This window comes from Vanessa atalanta, chromosome 17, assembly GCF_905147765.1.
Source record: "Vanessa atalanta chromosome 17, ilVanAtal1.2, whole genome shotgun sequence".
NCBI lineage: Eukaryota > Metazoa > Arthropoda > Insecta > Lepidoptera > Nymphalidae > Vanessa > Vanessa atalanta.
In genome coordinates, this window is record NC_061887.1 from 9,392,667 (window position 1) to 9,416,637 (window position 23,971).

The 23,971-nt window shown below is 32.5% G+C and overlaps 2 protein-coding genes across 2 annotated transcripts in view; one reads left to right on the forward strand and one right to left on the reverse strand.

The window, feature by feature from the left end:
* The window catches only part of LOC125070267 (solute carrier family 22 member 16-like), a 34,970-nt gene extending 30,002 nt beyond the window's left edge, over window positions 1–4,968 (forward strand). Inside the window, exons 9-10 of the mRNA XM_047680060.1 lie at window positions 3,775–3,902; window positions 4,858–4,968. Coding sequence (XP_047536016.1) covers window positions 3,775–3,902; window positions 4,858–4,901 — 172 coding nt within the window. The 3' untranslated portion in view covers window positions 4,902–4,968. The remainder of the gene's footprint in view (window positions 1–3,774; window positions 3,903–4,857) is intronic.
* Window positions 1–23,971, reverse strand: part of LOC125070268 (hemicentin-2-like) — a 327,281-nt gene that overhangs the window by 234,445 nt on the left and 68,865 nt on the right. The window lies entirely within an intron of this gene.

Genomic DNA, 23,971 nt, shown 5'->3' on the forward strand with positions numbered 1-23,971 from the left:
TTTATTTAGGACGGAGGACGGCGATGTCAATCTTAACCAAATTGTGGGTTCAAACTTGGGCTGGCACTAATTGGTTTTCACATCCGATACCATTTATTTTTTCATAATTACTTTTATTTTAAAACTATTTTTCAATTAGTTATAAACCTATTTATGTTCTTATAGAATTTACTAAGTAATATCCATACTATTTTTTTTATTTTATTATTTATAATATTTCGGCAGTGACAAATGGTCTGCGCCATGTCATAAGTGGTCACCATCGCTCTTACATCGTTAATGTACGATTAACCTTTGAACCTAAGATATTATGTCCTTTGTGAAGCAGTTAGACTGACTTACTCACCCTTAAAACTCGAACACAACAATAATAAAAAGTATTACTGTTTATCGATAGAATATATAATAGGGGTAACTACAAAGACGGTGCACAAATCCCTGCCACAAAATGAAATTTGTTTTAAATTGTTTATATGTACAACTAAAATTTAATTACGAAACTCAAGTTTAACTTAGTCAGATTTTGAGTCAGTTACATTAAATAAAGTGTGAAAAAAAAACAATATTCAATAAATATCACGATATAAATCAATATAATAAAAGTAATTCAATAATCGTAGACACGACTAATCCCCTTCATAGATAAGAACCATAAACTCCCCGAAAAATGACAGATGTTCCTCGATAAATAACGTACGTTTAACAGGAATACTTAATAATAGTGTTGGTTCCGTTTAATTCAGTAGTAAAACTTTAAAGTCGAACAACTCAATTTACACCAACCTGTATACATAAATAAACTATAAGATATTCATACCTTTAATTTATGACTCCGAAGGCGAAGACGATAATTATCACTATGATTAATTGTGTAGTAAAATTTGTTATTAATAAGCGTTGTATGAGAAATATTGTTCACGTTGTATTACATTATAATGTACATTATTAAACTTTGCACGGGAAAATTAGATGCTTGATGGATTTATTGTTATATTGTTGTTGAAATATTTTTGAATTTGCGCTATTGGGTCTTGTCTAATAAAGTAAAAAACAGCATGTAATGTGATATCGCACTGACGGTCTAAGGTATCCTTTCAATGAGAGGGTGAAAGATATAAGGAGATTCTTAACCACCACATGTAAACATGAAATGAATTATACTTACAAATTTAACATTTGGAATTTCAGTTCTGCGATTACGTCTTACTTTACGCTATTAGGTATTTTAATAACTGGGACATGGCTCTTTTAGAGTAATATAATTTGAAAAACTATGTTATATATCTATACATATAATAAATTTTAGTTTCTGTTTGTGATATTAAAATAACTTTTTACTAAATACATATGTATACACGGTACATATACCAAAATATATTTTTTTTTAATTTTTGTCTGTCTGTTTGTTCGGCTAATCTCTCAAATATACGGACCGATTCGACGGGACTCAGTGATTTTCCCGCAGATAGCCGATATAATAAGAAGTAACTTAGGCCACGACGATAACTTTTTGTTAAATTCAAACGTGCACGATATATTATGAAAATTTGTATACATTTTTTTTTAAATAAAAACATTAAATTTCTTTCGCCCGGTCTTCTCTAGTCTACACTTGGTTGTAGAGCTTTTTGCAAGTCCGTCTGGGTAGGTACCACTCACTCATTAGATATTCTACCGCCAAACAGCAGTACTCAGTATTGTTGTGTTCCGGCTTGAAGGGTGAGTGAGCCAGTGTAACTACAGGCACAAGGGACATGACATCTTAGTTCCCGAGGTTGGTGGCTCATTGGTGATCTGAGGAATGGTTAATATTCCATACAGCGCCATTATCCATGGGCGGTAACTTATTTGCTCGTCCGCCTACCGTATATCATAAAAAAAGTCTACTAAATCATTAAATTTGTTCATAAGGCTGCAGCTTTCAAGCTCAAAAATATTTTTTTATCAAAAAGCCTTCAGCGCAAAATATTATCGGTTATCATATTTTTCATGAAACGAAACAGATCTTGTCATAAGAGTCAATCGGCTTAAAAATCACTGTTTTTAAAAAAAATATAAATTACCAAAAATGGTACGTAATCGTTTAATATAAAATAAAATTATTTTTTAGAAGTCCGTTTGAAAATATTAATAAAATATATCATACAAATAGACTTTTTGCATTTTGAATATTGTATTTACATTTCATATCAATTTACTTGTTGCTACTAACTATTGGATCGGTATAAACATTCATAGTTTCACCGCGAATAGGACTTTATAACCTTACCGTTTTTGGCTAGTACTTAGATTTTACAAAATAAGACAAAAAACTCCCAGTAAATCTTATTGGCCCGACTCAGGACTTTTTTTCCTGTTTTAAAGTTAAGAAGATTTTATATACAAATAGGACGAAGAGTAAGAATAAATTTAAATATTTATTTATTAAATAATAAAGAACTCCAACTAACGTACATATAAACACGGGTTAGAACAAAGTTGCTTTCAATGTTAATTTATTTAATTAATACATTATGTATTCAATAATAGACACAAAAAAAAATGAACAAATTTTCAGAATAATGAAATGATAATGACATAATTGTTATTAAAAATCTGAAATGAATTAAAAGCAATAGGGACAATATAACTTTAAATAATCTTATGTAAAACCGTATACAATAGAAAGAGACAGAAAAAGCGAGAAAGAGAGAGTAGAGTCGCCTTTTATCTTACGTGACTATTACTGCTTGTTCACTCTACAATAAGACATGTAATAAAACTTCGTTCTAAAACCTAAAAATGGAAGCTTTTGATAAATGAGAATTTCTGTAGAACACAGTGATTGAAGTTAATCAACAAAACTGAAACTTACGATTATTTATAAATTATGAATCTAATTCGTATTATTAAATAACACTTCCTGTGTTATTATATAATTATATTATAATGATGTTTATGTATCATTAACATTTTTTTACATTACATTAGCAGCCCGTTAATGTCCCACTGCTGGGATAAAGGCCTCCTCTCCCTTTTGAGGAGAAGGTTTGGAGCATATTCCACCACGCTGCTCCAATGCGGGTTGGCGGAATACACATGTGGCAGAATTTCGTTGAAATTAGACACATGCAGGTTTCCTCACGATGTTTTCCTTCAACGCTGAGCACGAGATGAATTATAAACACAAATTAAGCACATGAAATTTCAGTGGTGCCTGCCTGGGTTTGAACCCGAAATCATCGGTTAAGATGCACGCGTTCTAGCCACTGGGCTATCTCGGCTTAACATATATATTAATAATAGCTAATTAATTTATATTGTGAAAAATAATCGACTCCCAAGTCAAATATAGATATCGAGTTATATTTTATATATAACTAAATTAACTATGTTGGCTCTGAAATTACAACCTAATCCGAAAGTCAACAACAATCGGAAACATAGCAATTGAATAAGTGGATTGATAGTAGTAGTTTTAGTATATCTAATAATAAAAAAAAAGATCCTTGAAGGGGTAAAAATGCTGTTCAAAATTTATATTTGGAATTAATTTTATTCGTTTAATATATATTATAAAATAAATAAACACAAGAACAATAATATATTTATAAATCAATCCCTGAGGGATCAAAAAATTAGGATTATTATTAAGTGTAAAAGTATAAAGAAGAAATATTGATAGATTATACAGCGCTATAAAATATATTATACCAGGAATTATTAATAAGAGACTTCAGGTTCCCTAAATTTAAGGAGAGGAGTTTGTTGGTGTTAATTAAATTTATTTTGCAGGTCCTTAGCTATCGGGTTGGTTATGATGATTGGTCGCACTGGATCATTGGTTGGTAACATAATATTTCCTGTATTATTGAACATTGGCTGCATCGTACCATTCTTTACTATGGCGGGAACTATGACATGTAAGTAACTTATTCATTTATATATATACTAGCTTCTAGACCGAAAATCCGAAATCCGAAATTGATCTCATCAATCGGATAATTCTTTTGTACCTTATGTATATATATTTTACATTATCATAGAACATATATTAAAAAAAAAAAAACTTGAATGAATTCATAACCGGCAGCTAATAGTAGTCCTATATATATTATATATATGTAGGCTTGTTTAGATGTGTAAGTAGTAAGTAGATTACTATGAGACATAAACATTGGCCAATTTTCAAATAAACGCTTTTTTATTTGGCTTAGATAAAACGGAATAAATATATTCTATTCTATAATAAATTCTATAATCAATTATATAATTAATTATAGAATTAAATTATGATTAAAAATAAATAGTATTCATCAGTGGTCATGGGCTAAAATCTGAATAGGTGCCTATTCAGATTTGCATTTGCATTGAACATAGTGGTAGGGATTTGTGCTAGCCCGTCTGGGTAGGTACCACCCACTTATCAGATATTCTACCGCCAAATAACAGTACTCTGTATTGTTGTGTTCCGGTTAGAAGGGTGAGTAAGCCAGTGTAATCACAGGCACAGGGGACATAACATCTGAGTTCCCAAGGTTGGTGGTGCATAGGTGATGTAAGAAATGGTTAATATTTCTTACAGCGCCTTTGTCTATGGGCGGTGGTGACCACTTACCATCAGGTGGCCCATATGCTCGTCCGCCAACCAATGCCATAAAAAAAATAACATTTTATGGCCGAGTTCACTATTTAAATATCTCGCAGTCGTTAGAGATAGAGAAAGAATTTCTTACTTCTTATATAATAACTTACTAATTAATTATCTACCAACCCGAAGCGGAGAAGCACTTTGATATAAGCCATAAGGTCATATATATAAAAAAAAAAAAAATTTGAAATTGTTGTATATTAAAAAAAAAAACTTTTATTTTTCAGTTGTTACATTGCTGAGTTTCGTGATACCAGTGAAGAAAAAATGAGTATTGGGTGAAGATTTTTGTATATACATAATTTAATTATTCTTAGAAAAATAAAAACTTTTTTTAAGCTGTGTTTATTATTTCAATCCTTGATAAAACTACAAATGCTACTATATATATTTAGTAGCAGTAGATATATAAACGTTATGTATTATATACGACATCGCTGAGGGTCACCATCTAATTAGTATGACAGAAAAAGTAAACCTTATTAAAAATCTACTAAGCCAGTACTAATAGCACTTTGTACCATATTAGACTTGAACTGCAAGATACTTAAACAAAGGTTACAAAAACAAGAACAGTTATAACGAAAATTCTTCTTCATCAGCAGCCCATACTCATCCACTGCTGGATATGGGCCTCTCCAATTGAACGCCATTGTGATCTCTTTTCGGCTACTCACATCCAGCTCCTGCCAGCCATCTTGCGCATAACGTCACTCCACCGTGTCTGAGGACGTCCTACAATACATTACGTTAACATTTAATCTGATAAGTCGAATTTAATAAAACCTAATTAGCAGTACATTTCGTTAATGAGTCTGATTAAATCGGCTTACAGTCGATGTCATCATTAATTACATACATGGTGTATTAAGTATAAATTTCAACGAGTCCTTCTCAATAACTCTAACAGTTGATTATTAAGAAAAAGTATCTTGACGGACAGACATACAGGCGGACAACGACGTCTTATAAGGGTTCCTTTTGTCCTTAGAAGTTAGGAACCTTAAAAACAAACATCATTTATATAAGTTACATAAATACAATACATAAGAATCTTTTGCCACTGTGTGTACTAGATTTATCCTGAAGTTTTAACAGATTAAACCCTCGCTTAAAATAAATCCACTAAATATATCCAGACTTAAAAATGTAACAATATATTTGTTCTCGAGGCTTAAGAACCGAGAAACTTAATCGTGATTAAATCTTCTATCGAATACTTACTAAAAGCAACGAAATTTCTTTAAATATCCCATAAAATTAAGAAGAACAGATAGAATACTTAAGCGGAACAAGTTTAGCGGAAGCCTTTTCCATGTACAAGCGATTTCATTACGAGAAACTAAAGTTACTCTACCATTCAGAAAGGCACTTTGAAACAATAAACTTCAAACTATATTCTTAAAGAAATTGTATCTCTGCGACCCTTGTATACTCCCTCACTACGTTTAATTTAAACCAGTGGTTTCTATATCTACTGGAATAAGGTTCAAAATACGTTAATGTATTTGTCCTTTGCTCGCCCTAACCGAACTCGACCGTGATTATTTATTTATCAAAGCTGAATTCGGTTGACTCTAACTGAACCTTTGAGTCTATGTTTAGACTTACAACTTTGCCTTTAAGAGAAATAATGAGCCGTGATGTAGTCGATACGGCTTAAAGGTACGATATGGTTTGTTGATTGACATTCTTGAATACTTAATGTAAATCTTAGTGTGTTGAGTTATCTTGCTAGCCAAATCATTTCTGTGGACATAGTAAGTGTTTATCAAGAATTAGAACTGTATTTTCCACGAGATAAAGTTAAAATTAAAATTAAGAAATTTCAGTTGTTGGCGTTAACTGAGACACACGAGTTTTCTGAGATATTACGTGCATTTTCGGACAATTTCAATATTATGGAGCATTTAATTGGATGGACTTTATCTATAAAACCCGTATGATATTGATCTCTTGGCCAATTTTGACCTCGGCTGACTTTTAATCAACGGAGTTTAGCCAACTATGTACAGAAGGTATGTATTTTACTACACAAGTAAGTAAACATAGGTGTATTATCTTTTGCCTGATTTTTAAAATAATGCAATCCGACATCAGAGGAAAGAGTTCAGGTGAAGGAATAATAGCTTTAAATGCTTTCTTAGACATGGGAGTGTAAACACTGCTAACATCTAAACTTCGAGCTGCTATTACACAGGTTCGATCGATCGAGTTTCTTGAAAATTCGATTACTAAATATTAGAATTTTGTGTTACTGGGTTCCGGTTACAAGAGTATTTTGTCAGCGGAAAGGAAGAAACGCTGAAGCGCCAAAATAGTACTTTTAGGAAAGGAGGCTTCCTGTCATAATATTAAGTCCATATACGGATTATTAGATCCCTATATGGACTATGTGAGCCGCGGAAGTGACGTAGCGTTCAATTTTAACCTGAGCGGCTTGAGAGGCCTAGCTCTAATAATAACTTCCCTCTCCCGCAAGCGATGCACACGCTGCTTCATGTAGCTTCGAGCTTAGAGAGGTCATGGATATCTCTATCCACAAAAATCTTTTGAAAATTTTCATGGGCCTCATAGATGCTTTGAATAAAATCAAATTATAATTGTAATTCCTGTAAGAAGAATGAGAAAAATGTTTGTCCACCGTGTGCCAAGCAAGAGCACCCAAAATGCCAGTAATTTTTGTGACGTTTGTGGATTTGGAGCTTTGCATAGTTTTTGTTAGAATCAATTTCTATTTATGATGTTGTAATGAATATTTTAAGGCTAAAGACAAATATAAAATAATATTATTTTTATTTGAATTGATAGTAAATTAGGGTGATTAACGATATCAAATAATTTTGCACAGAAAATAATGACCAAAAATATGGAGAACTTAGAATTTCTTATTATGTCAACCAAAAGTTGACCAAGTAAACACACTTTATTGCAAAGTATCAAATTAAGTACGCCAAACCTAAAATTAAGCATTATAATACCACAGTTATTTTTTAAATAATTTTATCGCACGGGCTTGTCAGGCCCCACGTCAATAATTACCCAAAGTAACAGTTACGTCAGTAGTTGAAGGTTAAGGTGTTGTATCACCATTCCCCTTTTCATACACAACTGTACCGCCTTCTAAGGCTCTGCGCATCATAAATCACGTATTTGTAAGAATACTGGCTAATGAAGAATGTTAACTAATTTTGATTATTGGCACTCCATATTTTCTGTCAAAAATAAAAAATAATAGCGAAAGAATTAATTCGATACGTCAATTAGTTTCCGATTTATAAGTAAAACAAGCTGCAACCGCACGACGCGGGCTGCGGGTGACGGTGTGACGTCATTGTACAACACGCTTGTGTAGATCTAAAGCAAGTTGACCTGCTAGATTCAGTAGTGATTTCTGCATGGGGAATAGTTAATCTTCAAAGCAGTCTGTTTAATTTAGAGTAGCTTCCTAGTGTTTTAAGCAAAATACATTTAAGTTTATTTTATTGTATTAAAAATATAAAATATTGAGGTAACGTACATTCCATTTTCCATTAATGTTTGTGTTATTTATAGAGTTTTAATAAAACTATCTTACATTAGGATAATGTTATTTTATTAATTTATCAAAAATATTTTCCTTCCAAAACTTAATACATTTTTCAAACATATCATCACAATATTTTTTATTATAAACTACTTCATGCACATCAACCTTCCTTGAGCTTTCAAAGTCAACATGTGCAATACAAAATAGGGCTTTCCTTTTTCCGGTCATTTGCATTTGTGTTTGTATCTGAGCATAATATTTTTTGCCTAGTTTACCTTTACTACAATACGTAGTAAAAGTGTTTGCCTTGGTTGGACACTTTACTTCAAGAACGCAGTCATTTTGTTGTGCACTGAGCAGCTTCGTGCATTTTTGAAGCTGTTATACGTCCGTAGCGCATCTCAAACCACAAATTTGAATCTGATTGAGCTGTTGTACCCTCTTTTACTTGATGACATCTTGATTCCGTCATTTCGTTTTTACAAAATGTTATAAAACTTTCAACGTGAAAATCAACACAGGATTTTTTGAAACGATTAATTAAATAATGAATGGACATCTTTTCAACTTCTTTTTTTTTTTTTTCACATATAAAATGTGAAAGAGAACATTGTGTTTGAAGCTCTCTAAGCTTTAATGCTACTTGGTCAAAAAAAAAAAAAAATATATTTCCATTCTGGCCGACTGAATGAAGTGTTATACCACTTGTACCGAAATCTTTAGCTTTAATCATTTTCAGTGTGGTACCAATACCTGAGAGCTTAGATTTTTTCCAATAATACTTGGTAGCAGTCGTTGAAGGCTCCTCGCTTCGACGATGTAGCCACATTAAAAATGCTATAGTATGCTTACAGCCACCTCTGCTGGCGGCACAATCTTCGCAGGTTACATTTAAAACTTCTTCATCCTTTTCATTACATTCTAAGCTGCAATGATAAGGTATGGTACGTACGCGGTGTTCTGGCGTGATTCTACATTTAACCGTACATATATCACCTACTCTTTTTACTTGAACATAACCAATAGCATCATCGCCATAGCTGTCTCTTGCCGATCTGAAATAAGTTTTCAATAAAAATAAATGGTCTTACGTATTTTGTTAGTAAAAAAATACAAATAAATAAAAAAGGTTTAGTACAACTGTCCAAACATCTATATTTGCAATAAAAATTGAGTAAAATAAAATAAAATGACCTTACGTATTTTAAATTTAATGATAGGTAGGTACTTCTACTATTTGAGTTTGTAGCAATACGTCGTCGCATTATCAACAGAAACCAAAACTTATGTCAAGTATGTAAGTAACTAATAATAAACTTAACTTATTTGAACCGCATGCCACACCTATTACACGACCCCTTTGAAACAATGAAAAGCTTTCAGATTTTGTTATTGGAATTTGAAGTAGCACGCGGTCGTTTGTAACTTATTTTTCCGAAAATAATTATTTATTGCAACGTCTGTTTTTTGTATAAAAACTTGTGCATTCGTTTGAAACAAGTGTGCATTGAAATAAGGTAGCTCTGTCTATGCCCACTCCTATGCTTGTATAAATACTCGTGCATTTTTAAATAAATTCATTAATTCTGGAAAGTTTACTTACCTTTGCATTTTTATCCCTCGCATTTCGGTGGCAACAAAATCACTATTTGTTGATAAATAATGAGCAACCATTAATCCATCTATTTTAGGTAGATTATCCGATTGCCCTTTTTCGAATCCTTCGTCCTTTTTATTAATATAAATAATCGAATAATATTTACTATTATTAGACTATTAACGTAATACGCGAACGAAAACACGACAAAATACTGCGCAAGCTATTTCAACAACTATAAGTGCTGGCGACTTGATACTAAGCGGTACGCTGCCCGCGCGACGCGTTGTGATATGACGTCACAGGTACTCAAGCGGCTGTTAGCGGGACACGATTTTTTTCGAAACTTTGAATGCCTATAAAATCAAAACTACTAGGTATTTTTGACTACAACAAAAACTAGTGTATTTGTATACATACAGGCTTTACTGAGAAAAAATTTCAAGCGATTTGGCATACCTAGTAACATTCTTCATTGTATTGAAAGATATTGCTAAAGTTGCCGTATTCATAAGAAGTTATAAAAGGTGTCAAAATTATGGATGGTACTTAATTAAATTACAACTTTTCGCAATATTTCATAATTTGGCAACACACACAGGCTGTTTTTCCGTTGAAGTAAAAATTACCAAATAATATATTCATTGATTGTGCAAGAAGTGTAGTCTTGTGTGTTTAGGTAATAAACAAGATCACTGACCCAAATGCTCCAATTTCTTTGATAAAGCTATTATCCATACTAAAAATTTACAGAGCCTTTTCTAACTTTATTTCACCTCATTTCTTGTAGTTTGCCTTTTTATAAGATCCAAGAATATCTGTATTAAATATTCACAAGATCGAGACTAAATATTAAAGAAAATACATTTTCATCATATATCTGCTTCGTCACAGAGTCAGTCATAATCTTATCATAGACACATTATGTAATTTCAAAACGTATATAAAATATCATCACCAACATTTTGTAAATCACCTAATTAGTATATTTAAAATATGTTACGAATATTTTGTATATTTTTTCGTATTATCCTTATTGATTTAATGGACATATACGGTCGATCTTGATCCTGTAACGAGACTTGACAGAACTGCATGGCTTGACAGGGCTGCTGTACAAGTGCAGTGATGCTACAGATCACACACGTTACCACATTTTCATGAGCCGTGCTTCATAGTCATGATGCGTAAGCTTCGAACAGTCTCCTATCTCTAAGTTAGGGGACTTGAGTACTAGTTTGGTATAGTTTGATCGACATTTTTTTTTTTATTTAATGGACAGTAGAAGGATTGGTACTCAGTTTCCGTTCCAATGAACTGACTGGAAATTCAGTTGAGCATTACTACTAAACACTTTACTCAGGTCACACTGAGCATTAGACTCCAGTGCTACTACCAGTTCATCGGAGATACGTGCCATGTCAATGTTTGGACAGTAATATCTGAGTTGGCACCAATACAAACCAACCATGTATTCTTGAAAGTAATATGCCAGGCTATGGCAAATGACGACGTTTGGAGATGATACATTATTTCGTCATTCAAATACCACAGAAGAAAACTACAGTGTCATCTTCTGCGACATGTTGATAAAAAATACCTGGTCAATACCATGTTAATACTATTTTAATTTTATTGTTGATATTGTGAATACACCGATATTTTTTCTTGAGTGCTTAAAGTTAATTATATCTGTAACATGCATTACGAATTAAACATTGGAGAGATAGAGAATACGAATTAGTAACAGAGATTCAATTACTAAAATACAAGTATTATAAAATAATATTGTATTTTAGTAATTATATTATATAAAAGAAATGTAACATCGAATTCACTTTTGTTATTGGAGTTAGGTTATTTTCAGAATACATCTGAAATATTTGATTTGTATTTGTATGTCCGATGAATTACCTCTATAGGTTTCATGATATATAAATGAGAGCTCTCCTAAATTGTATCTAATTGTATCTGTTTTTGGGGATAACAAAACCCACTGTATAAATATTATTAGTATTAGGTATTCCGTTTGTTTATTTAACACTTAGTTATACACACACACACATAGACGAACTTGCACGACATTCTAATCGTAGTGAATAATAAATAAATAAATAATAAATATTGGGCAAGTGGGCAAGCTAAAGCACTTGTGTTACGGAAAATCAGAAGTAACGACGGTACCACAAACACCCAGACCCAAGACAACATAGATAACTAATAAAATTTTTCTACATCGACTTGGCCTGGAATCGAACCCGGGACCTCGGAGTGGCTTACCCATAAAAACCGGTGTACACACTACTCGACCAAGGAGGTCGTCAATAATTATATGAAATGATACATTTTATTTCATAATTTTCTTATTTTTCCATATGTTATTGTTGTGAATATCCTTAGACATGATCGTCACACGCTTGGCGTGGATAGCGCACAGGTTCGTTTCTTCGAAGAGACCGACGAGATAAGCTTCGCTAGCTTCCTGCAGAGCCATTACGGCGGAACTCTGGAAGATCGAAGATCGGAGATCGGTCTTGAAGTCTTGAGCGATCTCACGCACGAGACGCCAGAATGGTAGTTTGCGGATCAGAAGCTCAGTGCTCTTCTGGTAAGGGCTATGATAATTTAATATATTTAATGGAATATGATACATTTTATTTTATAATTTTCTTCTTTTTCCATATGTTATTGCGTGTGTCTCTATTATCGTGAAGCTTAGCTATTCTGAAGTCTGTTTCGTTCTCACTAATCCAATTATATTCCTTGTAGGTAAAATGCCGTCTTTAAATGCTTTGTACAAAATAAGATCACAATATTAACGTTACCTAAGCCTTATTTACATTTTTAACTTTGCCGTTTCATAAATTCAAATCATTTGTAAAAATATATTGGTAAAGAAGGCACATTATTCAATATGAGATTATATAGATGATAAAAAAGCGTAGGGTAAAAAAAAATAATTTTTGAAATTTTTGTCAGTCTGTCTGTATGTCCCGCTTTAACTCAAGAACAGTTGAACCGATCCTTATAAAAAATTGTATACAGTAAAAACATGGGATTGCGCCAATGATAGACAATAATATATAATACCGGTAAAACTAAACTAGTAAATATTCAATTAATTTATAAGTATATAGTAACGTCAAATTGTAATTATTTAATTGTTTTTTGAAAAACTCAATTTTCATAGCGGGATGTTAAAAAGTATTCACAAAAATAAATTCGAATCTTCTGAAGTCAATTGCTGAATGTAATTTGTTTTTATTTGTAAACTGAATAAAATTCTTTTATAAAAACAGTTCACTATCTGTTTATCTGCGATTCGTGAAATTTTTACTTTTGTAATTTATATTATAATTTAAATTATTATTTTAAAACATGCTGAATGTGCGACGTCCTCCCTTTCGTCGGCAAGGAGTATTATTAATTAAATTTCTATCTTCATGTAATTGATAAATTATTTTTTGAATAATAGATTTTTTCGGTCGAGTTGTCAATGTCAATGGTCATGTGGATTATTTATTTACCCATTATTTTTTTATTCACTATCCAAAATATGGATGGCCACACTCACTTCATCATGGTTAGTGATGAACTTAAAGTTCTTAGCATGGTCATCCAGCGCCACCAAGTAAGTTATTTTACGCGATCAGATTATCTTCTTCAAACGAGTTTTGCGCGCGCGGATGAAGTCAATTCTTCCACTGGTCAACACCTCCTTTTAATGTTTTTTTTTTTGTTGTTTTCGTAATTTCGCATGCCATGTGTTTTTCTGGAAACTGTGCTGTGGGGCTGGACCACGACATTTCGCCTTTCGCCTTCCGGGTTTTCAACGTCGAAAATATTGAACGAGTGACAGTTGAGGCGGAGTCAGAGGCCAATTGAGTTTGTCGCGAAAATTCAATTTCTTATTAAATTTGGTGTTCCTGTTATTAATTTTATTATTTTAACTATTAATTTTTATTTTTTTTATCTTATTTGTTCAATAAATATATTCAAAATAAAAAGTATGGCTTCCATTTATAATAATAATAATTATTATTATTATAAATAACTAACTTTAAATATATTTTAAAACAGGTGGGTAACAGCTAGTATTATATAATAGATCTAAATGTAAAAAATAGAGTTGCTATTAACTGGCAGTTTTTCCCAATAGTTAAGTTAATCCCTAAGATTCCATATAACCGTCGTTACTTTTTTAGGCCTTTGTAATAATATATTCAATAACATAATAAATAAACATAAAAATATATTGTAAACATTATATTTCAATACTATGAGAACAAAAATACAATTTACATTTAATATTAAACCTATAAATAGAGCCCGTACTAATTTAATTGAATAGAAACAATATAACGAGCAAATTACAATTGGACTCAAACAACTTCTGAAATGTTAAAACAAATTATTATAAGCAATATAGTTGTTATTTAGATAAAGTTCTAATTTAATTAATTATTGAACAGTATTCATTTCAATTACGTTTTAAACATTAACAATGTTATCTTTAAGTGGTAAGGGGTAATTAGTTAAGCGATTCTGTCTTCTTCTTTCTAGTGTAAAATTAATTATGACAGACAAGAAAGAAATTAATGATGAACACCCATTGAACAAAATTTATACTATCTAGGTAAAAATTGATGGTAGGGCTTTGTACAAATAATCTGCAAGAAACTGGTTTAGTAGTTACACTTTTCAATCGAATTTATGTTATTTTTAATTTAAAGCATGCTAGATGCGATTGACTAGTTAATTAGGGATCAAAGTCAAAAAAGGTGTTCCATAAGGACCAATTTTGGGTCCATTTCTATTTCTAGTATATAGAAATGAACTTCCTTTCTATGTTAGAGGTATTTGTGATATAGTGTTGTGTGCTGATGACACTACACAAATTTTTAAGGTCAACAGGAAAATAGCTTACTACGACGATGTAAGCAGTGCATTATCACAGATACATGATTGGTCTACAGTAAATTATATAGTTTTGAATTTCCTACCAAATGTTAGGAAAATTGTAATATATCATTAAACGGTGGCTTGCTTGATAAAGCAGATACTACAGTGTTTTTAGGAATAGCATTGGATTCTCAACTTCCTCATTCCTGTCAGAAAGACTCAGCTCCGCAGCATATGCGGTTGGGAAAGTTAGACAACTAACTGATATTTATACCGCTCGTATAGTATATTTTGGTTATTTTTATAGTATTATATCATGTGGCATATTACTTTGGGGTAAAGCAGCAGATATTGAATCTGTTTTTATTTTACAAATGAGAACAGTCTATAATCTTGAAACTAGATAGTCCCTCTAGCAAAGTAGGAATACTCAATGTTGCGTCACAATATATTTACAACAATTTATTTATTTATTTAATATACTTTATTGCACAATATACGAGTACATGAGAGAAACCAAAAATAATAATATTTAACAAATGTTGCGCAAAGGCGGTCTTATCGCTCATAGCTCTCATACCTCGCCTCGCCTTTGGTGGTTAGAACGAAAACAGGTAAGTGCAGATTTAGATAGAGAGAGGAGATAATAACAATAATACAAGAATATTTATACTAAAGTATAATAATAAACCACACACAACTACATCCCAATAAATAGCAACAATATTATGTATATTTAAAGTAACATTGATCACTTTGATAAAATCAGTAATAATCATTGTATGTACGGGATAAGCTTATGCCGCCAAGTTTCCGACTCCGCAAAGTCAATAAATCCTTCTTGGGGCAAGGTATCAAATTCTATACTAAAATTATGCAGATATTTTTAACTTTGTACTTTGTAAATTCAAAAAATTTGTAAGATTATATAGATGATAAAAAAGCGTAGAGCTAATACTTATTGACTTCCAGGCGGGATGTATTTTATAGATATATATTGGTATTTAACTAACATAACTTTGGATTTTAAATGTTGAAAAATAGGAACTACCGAGTTTCTTGCCGGTTATTCTCGGTAGAATTTACATTCCGGACCGGTAGCTTTACTTAATATAGTTTGTTAAATGACGATTCAAAAGTGCTCGTAAAAGCCTACTTGAATAAAGTATATTTTGATTTTGATTAATTACTTGGTAGGGCTTATAGGGTAAGGATTCGTGTAAGCCCCTCTGGCAAGGTGACACCCACTCATCAGATATTTTGGACGGTGGTAACCATTTACCACCGTCCAAAATTTTCGCCCCTTTGCTATTTGCCTACGTGTATCATCAAACCAATATATTAACAGATGGAGTAGACTTATCTGTAAAGCTGTAACCATACTTTTCAGTAAAATACTTTTTCTAGGGTACTTCAGAATACAAAATAACGTATAAACTTATACCAAAAAATGAATTTATCATTTGGTTTTGTAAGGCGTATTAGTTATTGACTGAATTTTATGACGAATTATACTAATAGTTTCTTTTAATCTTTCGCCTCTTTTAATCGCGTAGTATTCCGTTCTTGAAACAATTGATCAGTACTGTGCTGACAAATAATTTACTTTTAATTAAAAAAGAGTAAATATTATCGATACATTCGTGGAGACAATACGGAAATCGGTAATATAGACAGTTTAAATCACAACCGAAGTTGATTGAATTTTTTTTTAAAAGTATTTTTACGAGAACACGCTCGGGTAACAAAATACCATTATTGAAAATAAGAAGTACTTTTTTTGTAAAGGAAAGAAAATACAATAACTCGATAAGCTCAGTCGTGAGTAGTTCGTAGACGAACGGTGTGTTTGCTACAGTACCAGGTATTTTTGTAATTCCCTTTCTCAAGATGTATCCACTATCGGTTCCGAATGTGAACTGATCCCGATCTCGAGGTACTCGCTATTTATATAAAGCTATTACTTAATAACGGAAATAGTCTCGAAACGTTTAGAATCGTAAAATAAACAACACAAATGGCACAGAAATTGACAAAAGACTGTATAAGTAAGTAAAGCAAGATCCTTTAAATGTTCTACTGGTGGATGAAGTCTTATTTTTTGAGAAGAAGATTTGGAGATTCCACCACATAGCCACTGTGTAACCCACACAAGTGGATCAATATTTGAAAGACTTTCAAACGACACATATAGATTTCCTCAGGATGTCTGCCATCATAATCTTGGGCTTAGATTAACGTGTTCAAGCCGATTATTAAATTCTGTTCTTGACTCAAAGAACTTACTATACCTCTTTAAAAATAAATTAAACAAAAGTACTAAGAGTGCTCCCAAACGTGAATGAGACTAACATAAAGTGTGCGTCAACAAACCTTCAAAGTTAAATTCTCAAAGCAAAATAAACAATAAACAGCAACTCCAACATTTTAGAGGATACAATATAACGTAACCAAATTAAAACATCATAAACATAAAGCTCATTTCATGTTGTATTCTTGCATTTTATTTCGTTGTTTTATATTTCACAAATTTATTCACTTGGTAGTAGGGCCTAGGTATATATCAGCATCTAATCAGATATTCTACCGCCAAACAGTAATGCTTAGTGTTGCTGTGTATCGGTTTGAAGGGTGAGCAAGCCCGTGTAATTACAGGCACAAGGGACATAAGATCTTAGCTCCCAAGGTTGGCGGCGCGTTGTTGCTGTAGCATTAGCATTAGCATTAGCAGCCCGTAAATGTCCCACTGCTGGGATAAAGGCCTCCTCTCCCTTTTTGAGGAGAAGGTTTGGAGCATATTCCACCACGCTGCTCCAATGCGGGTTGGCGGAATACACATGTGGCAGAATTTCGTTGAAATTAGACACATGCAGGTTTCCTCACGATGTTTTCCTTCACCGCCGAGCACGAAATGAATTATAAACACAAATTAAGCACATGAAAATTCAGTGGTGCCTGGGTTTGAACCCAAAATCATCGGTTAAGATGCACGCGTTCTAACCACTGGGCCATCTCGGCTCGGTTGTTGCTGTAAGGAATGCTTAATATTTCTTACTGAGGTAATGTCTATAGGTAGTGATGACCAATCTATTGTACTGAATTCATCTTTAAGAATTTTAAATTAAAATACAATGTTAAGGCACTATGACATGACATTAGCAATTGAAATGGCATATCAGCAATTTTATTTTGTATTTTGTGCATACAAATTATCTTCGAAAACGCCACGAGGAAACCTTCATAATTATGATATAAGTTTTAAATTTGTATATATACGAAGAAAACCAAAATAGAAAGAAATACGCTTCGAAATTATTCAAAAGGAGTGGCCTTATAGCCATAACCCATCTATGCGAAGGATCGCAAGCTACAGATCCAAGCACGCCAAAGAACTACATAGAGAATTACACCGCACGCGACAACACGCGGCAGTTTACGCGCGACATGCCGCTCTAATGGGTTATGGTCTAAGTACCATTAAAACATTAATAGGCTGTATTTTTTTAAATAAAACTTTAACCTCAAACAAATGAAACCTGTCAAGGAAATATCGGAATACATTCAAACGAAAAAAAGTGGCATGGGTATTTAGTGAATATGAATATCAATTACGAATGGATTCATTTTATATTTTATTAAAATAAAAATTCGTATAAAAATATTTTATAACATGCCAGAAATAATTGACATTAGTGCTTCATTTGTTTTTGTACCACCGTGACATATTTCTTTCCATTCTAGTTTTGAAAATTGTAGCAAATTTTTACAAGTTCTTTGCCAAATAAGCTATGCGTACACTTTCTTGCCAAGTTCATGATTTAACCGAAGCATTTAATATAATACGACTCAAATATTGTTGAAACTATAAATGGTTTGCTACTTTCAACTTTTTTTTTTATATAATGTATTTAGACGGACGAATTGACCACGTGATGATATGTTGCCCAAATGCATTCGCGCTGTAAGAAATGTGTATGAAATGACATTGGGTAATCTTCAAACCAGAACACAACAATGGATGAGCGATTGATAAATACCCACATGGGCTCGCATAAAAGCCCTATCACCAAGTGAACTGTCTACCGATATCCGCCACTATTTATTCTGGACGACTTAATTCTTAACAAAAACTTCTTTTTATGGCTTAAGCATACGATCTGGAGGGTGTGCAGCTGTTGTGACTACCCTCGCTCATGTTATATGCAACAACAGGAACTTGCAGGTGCGTTGCCAGCTTTTTAGAAATAGTAGACTATATATAAAAAAGGCATCTGTGTATTGATTCCAATGTCAGTCGTTGAGATACAAAACCGATTAAAACTTAAAGGCGTAAAAATTTTCGCTTTCTTCTCAAGTAAATAGAGGTTTAAGAGCTTTACATAAGCTATCATTAGTCTAAAAAGAACGCTTTGTTTCATCAAATGACTCGAGTTTTTTAGTGTTACGTTAAAGGAATTTTGTTCAAATAGGATTATTATTAGGAATTTTACTAGTAACCCTTTTCTAATAAATTACTAGAACTAAATTTTTTTTAACAAACAAAGAGATTTCTTGTTCGAATTTTCTTAAAACATTATGACAACCAAATATGCATGTAATCCAGAGGCAATTATTACTCATATACAATGAATATGTTTTCTGAACATTTTTAAATATATAATATAGGTACTCGGGAGAGCAATTTGTTTTAGCGTAAGAATTTTTAACCATTTTTAATGTTGGCTAAGATTAAAAATGTAGCTATACTAGCTCTCACACCCTTTAAACCGGAACACAACAATTAGTGTTGTATCATTCCGCTAAACAAAACACAATCATTTACCGAACGCACTTTCTCTCGATTTTGTTCCTAAACACTATTTTTGTCATCCACTAGTAACTAGACCTATTTAATTTGAACCTACTTTACTACACACTATAAAGTGTGTGTGTGTGTATGTATGAACACACATATAAACACCTGCCAGATCTATACAGAACCTCCTTTTTACTCGACGTTTTTAATTATATAAATCTTTTAAAATTTAATAATCAAAACAAATGATACTAAGCAATTATTTGTATAAAGGTTATATTTCATTAAACATTAGACATTGAATAATGTAGCTTGCAAGGCTCAAAGGGAATTGCCAAAAGTAAATTTATGAACGTCTTTTATACACGCAAATCTGACAATTTACTGAACAAAGACTTGTATTTAGAAAATAAACTACGCCTAAAATAATGACCAATATCAAAGACCCGTTACAGTTTATAAATGTTTATGATAAAAAGGTCTCTCAGTTCTGGATGGTTGGTATAACGTAATAACATACTCTAAGCAGGAAACACGTAGGGACGGATACTCTTGTTAAGGTTTCATAGTATACGAGATAAACTCGTCCAAATATTATTAAAACGAAGAAGCTGTATTTTCCGTTCGATATTGTGACGTAGTATCGTCCCGAATCTACGAGACGATCAAATATTTTCTAAATTTCTTTTGTGATATATTGAATGGCAAAAATATGATTCATAACGCGAAATTTGATGTCATGTCCTTCTATGTTTGTGATAATATTTGCATTTATATTCCATTGTTATGGCGATTGTAACATATGTTTTGCTTTTTAGCCACCATTCAGTACGGAATGAGTAAATGGTTTGCATTTAATATTATATTTAACTTGTTTTGTTTTTATAGTATTCGCTAAACAAATATTTTTTTTCCGTTTATACTATACTTTTTGTTTAGATTCCATTGCTTTATTTATATTGGAAATTTAGCATATTGCAACAAAAGTTTATAAATGGTATTCAATGCATTTGGAAATTATGATCGGTATTTACACAAATTATTGGTTATGTTATGTTTATGTGTAATGTTTGTTGGAATACTCCGTTTTAAAGCTTTTAGTGATGACTGGTGAGCTAAATTCATTTCTCCAACTTCATGGTTAAAAATTGACAAATTATGAAAACTAATCGAGCTCATTAAAACTCAGTGGGCAGCCCGGGCGGGATTGATAAAGATTTCACCAGCAATCATTGATGCAAGAGATCTAACCACTACGCTATCACGTAAAGTCAAAATAGGAATACAGATGTAAGCTAATTTTTTATTGAACATTATTTTTATGTTATTGGTAGGCAGACTAGGAAATGGGCCACCTGATGGTAGGTAGTACCCATAGCCCATAGACAATGGCCATATAAGAAATATTAACCGTTGCTTACACCGAAAATACGTCACCAACCTTGGGAACTAAGATGTTATGTCCCTTGTGTTTATAGAACAGATACATTGGCCTGGTTGGTAGAATATCTGAGGAGTGGGTACTTATCCAAACGGTCTTACATAAAGCTGTACCACCAAGTAAACATAATCTGGATTTCAGTAAATCCAAAACTCCGATATAGTATCCGAAAAATTCTCGCAAATAACGCATAAAAATATCTCTTCTATTTCCAAATAAAGGTGCGTCTAAAATTCGAAAAAGCCTTGTCGAATATCTTACAAATAAATAACATCTCGCGAAAGACAACATGAAAGAAAAGTTTCGTTATTAATCAAAGTTACTGAGTAAAGGCAAGGTTTCATTTACTTCAGAAGTTTTCGTAATGAAAGACACTATATCTTTTACTAATCAATTTTCAGTTACCAAAGATTCGAAGGATGGACATTGAATTTAGTTGATTCTAGATTGAAATGGCCCGGTGTTCAGAAGACACAAATCTTATCCGATGATTGCTGGTTCAAAATTCCGAATTTCAATGTGCTTTATAATTCAACTCGAACTTGGTGGTTATGATAGAAATCTAGTACACATGATCCTAGCAATCCACATTAGACCAGCGTGTGTCATATATATTATTTAATGATATTGGTGGCAAACGTGCAGGAGGATCACCTGATGGAAATTCAAGAAAGAAGACCAACGCCCATGGACATCTGCAAAACCTTGGTCTTGCAGGTGTATTGTCGCTCCTCGAAAAGAGAGTGGAACTAATCCCAGCAGTGGGAAATTAACGGGCTGATACTTCAAAATTTGGCATTAAGTACATTTTTCTTTTCGTTCTTTGAAGATCTTTTCCTTTATTTTGATTGTCATTATATTTATAACCACTTCGGACCATTGAAATATATTTTTACTTATTTATTACTTATTGAATATACACGAGGAGAATATGTAATATATGATTGTTTTACCAACATGGTTCATTAGATCAGGTATTGAAGTAATTGATTAGTAAATTAACTTACGCTAATATAATGATAATATTAGACTTGGCAAGATACCCGTAACTCTTCGGAAGGCAAAAGTTCTTCTATAAATAGTATTAGTAAATACAAATATATTATTAGATAATATATATCTCGGTGACTTTCATCTTCGTTGAAGTGAAAATGAAATGAGAGCGTGTTTTATTTTTTTTTCTTATTCAACTAAAAGGACTGGACCTAACTCGATGTCAACTTAGTTTTTCATAAGACTAAAACCGCTTGGTACATTAAGGTAATATCGTTTTAGGTATTACTCGACTTTTTCCGTAAAAAAAAATTAATGCACGCATTTCGAAATTCGAATTCTAAGGCGCTTTACCGAATATTAATATATTTTAAAGATAAGTTGGCTACTGACCTTAACAGTCAGATTGCACATAGTGATCAGTTTATACCTCATTTTGGTTTACTTAGTGACTAAAAACTTCTTATTTAATTTAATTATTAAGTTACAAGAATATTACAAGTAGGTAACACTATTTAAAAGTATTGGTTAGTTTATTATAAATACAATATCACTTTATATATAGATGGTGCTATATATGTGTGTGTGAACGTGTAAAGTAGACTCTAAGAATTCTATACGAATATTTTCTACACAATTACAGATATATTTGCTTAGTTTTGAAGCCTAAACATTTACTTTTTACGTGTTTAAGTGAAGCTCTTGGTTGGTTTTTAAATTTTAGTTTCAAATATACATCAGATACTTTAGAAAACACACACACACACACAAGAAATGAACCTTAGATATTTATTGTACCTTCTTACGATTATTTCATTTCCAGAACTCTACTCACACATTCAAAATGAACCGGATTTTGTTTTGTAAATTTGAAATTCAGGTATAAATACTGATGATTCATTGAGCGTGGATCAAACAACTAGGTTTTCGGGACAGTGATGTGCGTCGATTGAAACTAGGGCTTGGGAATTCGCGACAATTTCATAAATTTCAGTCCCGGGACATGAGACACTACACTCAAAGTCCCGGTAATTCCCTGGGCTTCGAAACTTTTAAGATATAATTTTTAAGAAGGGCATTTTTTGAGACCTAACGAAGTAACAGAGCGTCCTGCCGAGGGGCATACGAGTAAGTCTTGCCAAGACGCGCCAATAGATATTTGTCATCAAAATATTATCTATATAGTTATTTGAATTAATATTGTATGTAGAAGTAACTAAAACAACAATACTTAATAACTTTTATTGCAAATACATTTGATATCGCGTGAAAAACAAAACGACTAATGTAATCGATCCAAACTTTCGATCGTTGAATTTCAGACATTACTTTTTACATTAACATTTATTACAAATTTCCTACTGCTCGGCTAAGGCCTCCTCTCACTTCGAGGAGAAGGTATGGATCATATTCCACCACGCTGCTCCAATGCGGGTTGGTTGAATTCACATGTGGCAGAATTTCGTTGAAATTAGCTACATGCAGGTTTCCTCACGAAGTTTTCCTTCACCGCCGAGCACGAGATGAATTATAAACACAATCTAAGCACATGAAAGTTCAGTGGTGCTTGCCTGGGCTTGAACCCGAAATCATCGGTTAAGATGCACGTGTTCTAACCACTGGGCCATCTCGGCTCAATATTGAACTTCAGTCAATGATCGCAAATTATGATTATGATTGCACTCACACTTAGCTTTCATTACTTACGATTATCGACGCACGTCATTCCAGTTATGAAGTGCATTCGATTGACATTCATCTTCGATAACGATTAGAGCGAATGTGATTTGAACATGACGTACGCTCTCTCATTTGTTATCGTTAAAATGGCTATCGTTGATCGATAGCGGTTGTCGGACGGTGAAGTAATATCACAAGTTATGACTATTTTCGATGTTTCGGTTTCTGTTTTCGGTTGGCGGCCTTTAAGGAATGAGTACGCTCTTTTCTTGAAGGTTCCCAAGTCGTATCGGTTCGGAAAAACCGCCGGCGTAAGCTGGTTCCACAGATTGGAATGGAGTGGAGCTTAATGTTTATGGTTTAAATTAAGTGTTATGGAAATTTTCAGGAGAAAGATTTTTAAC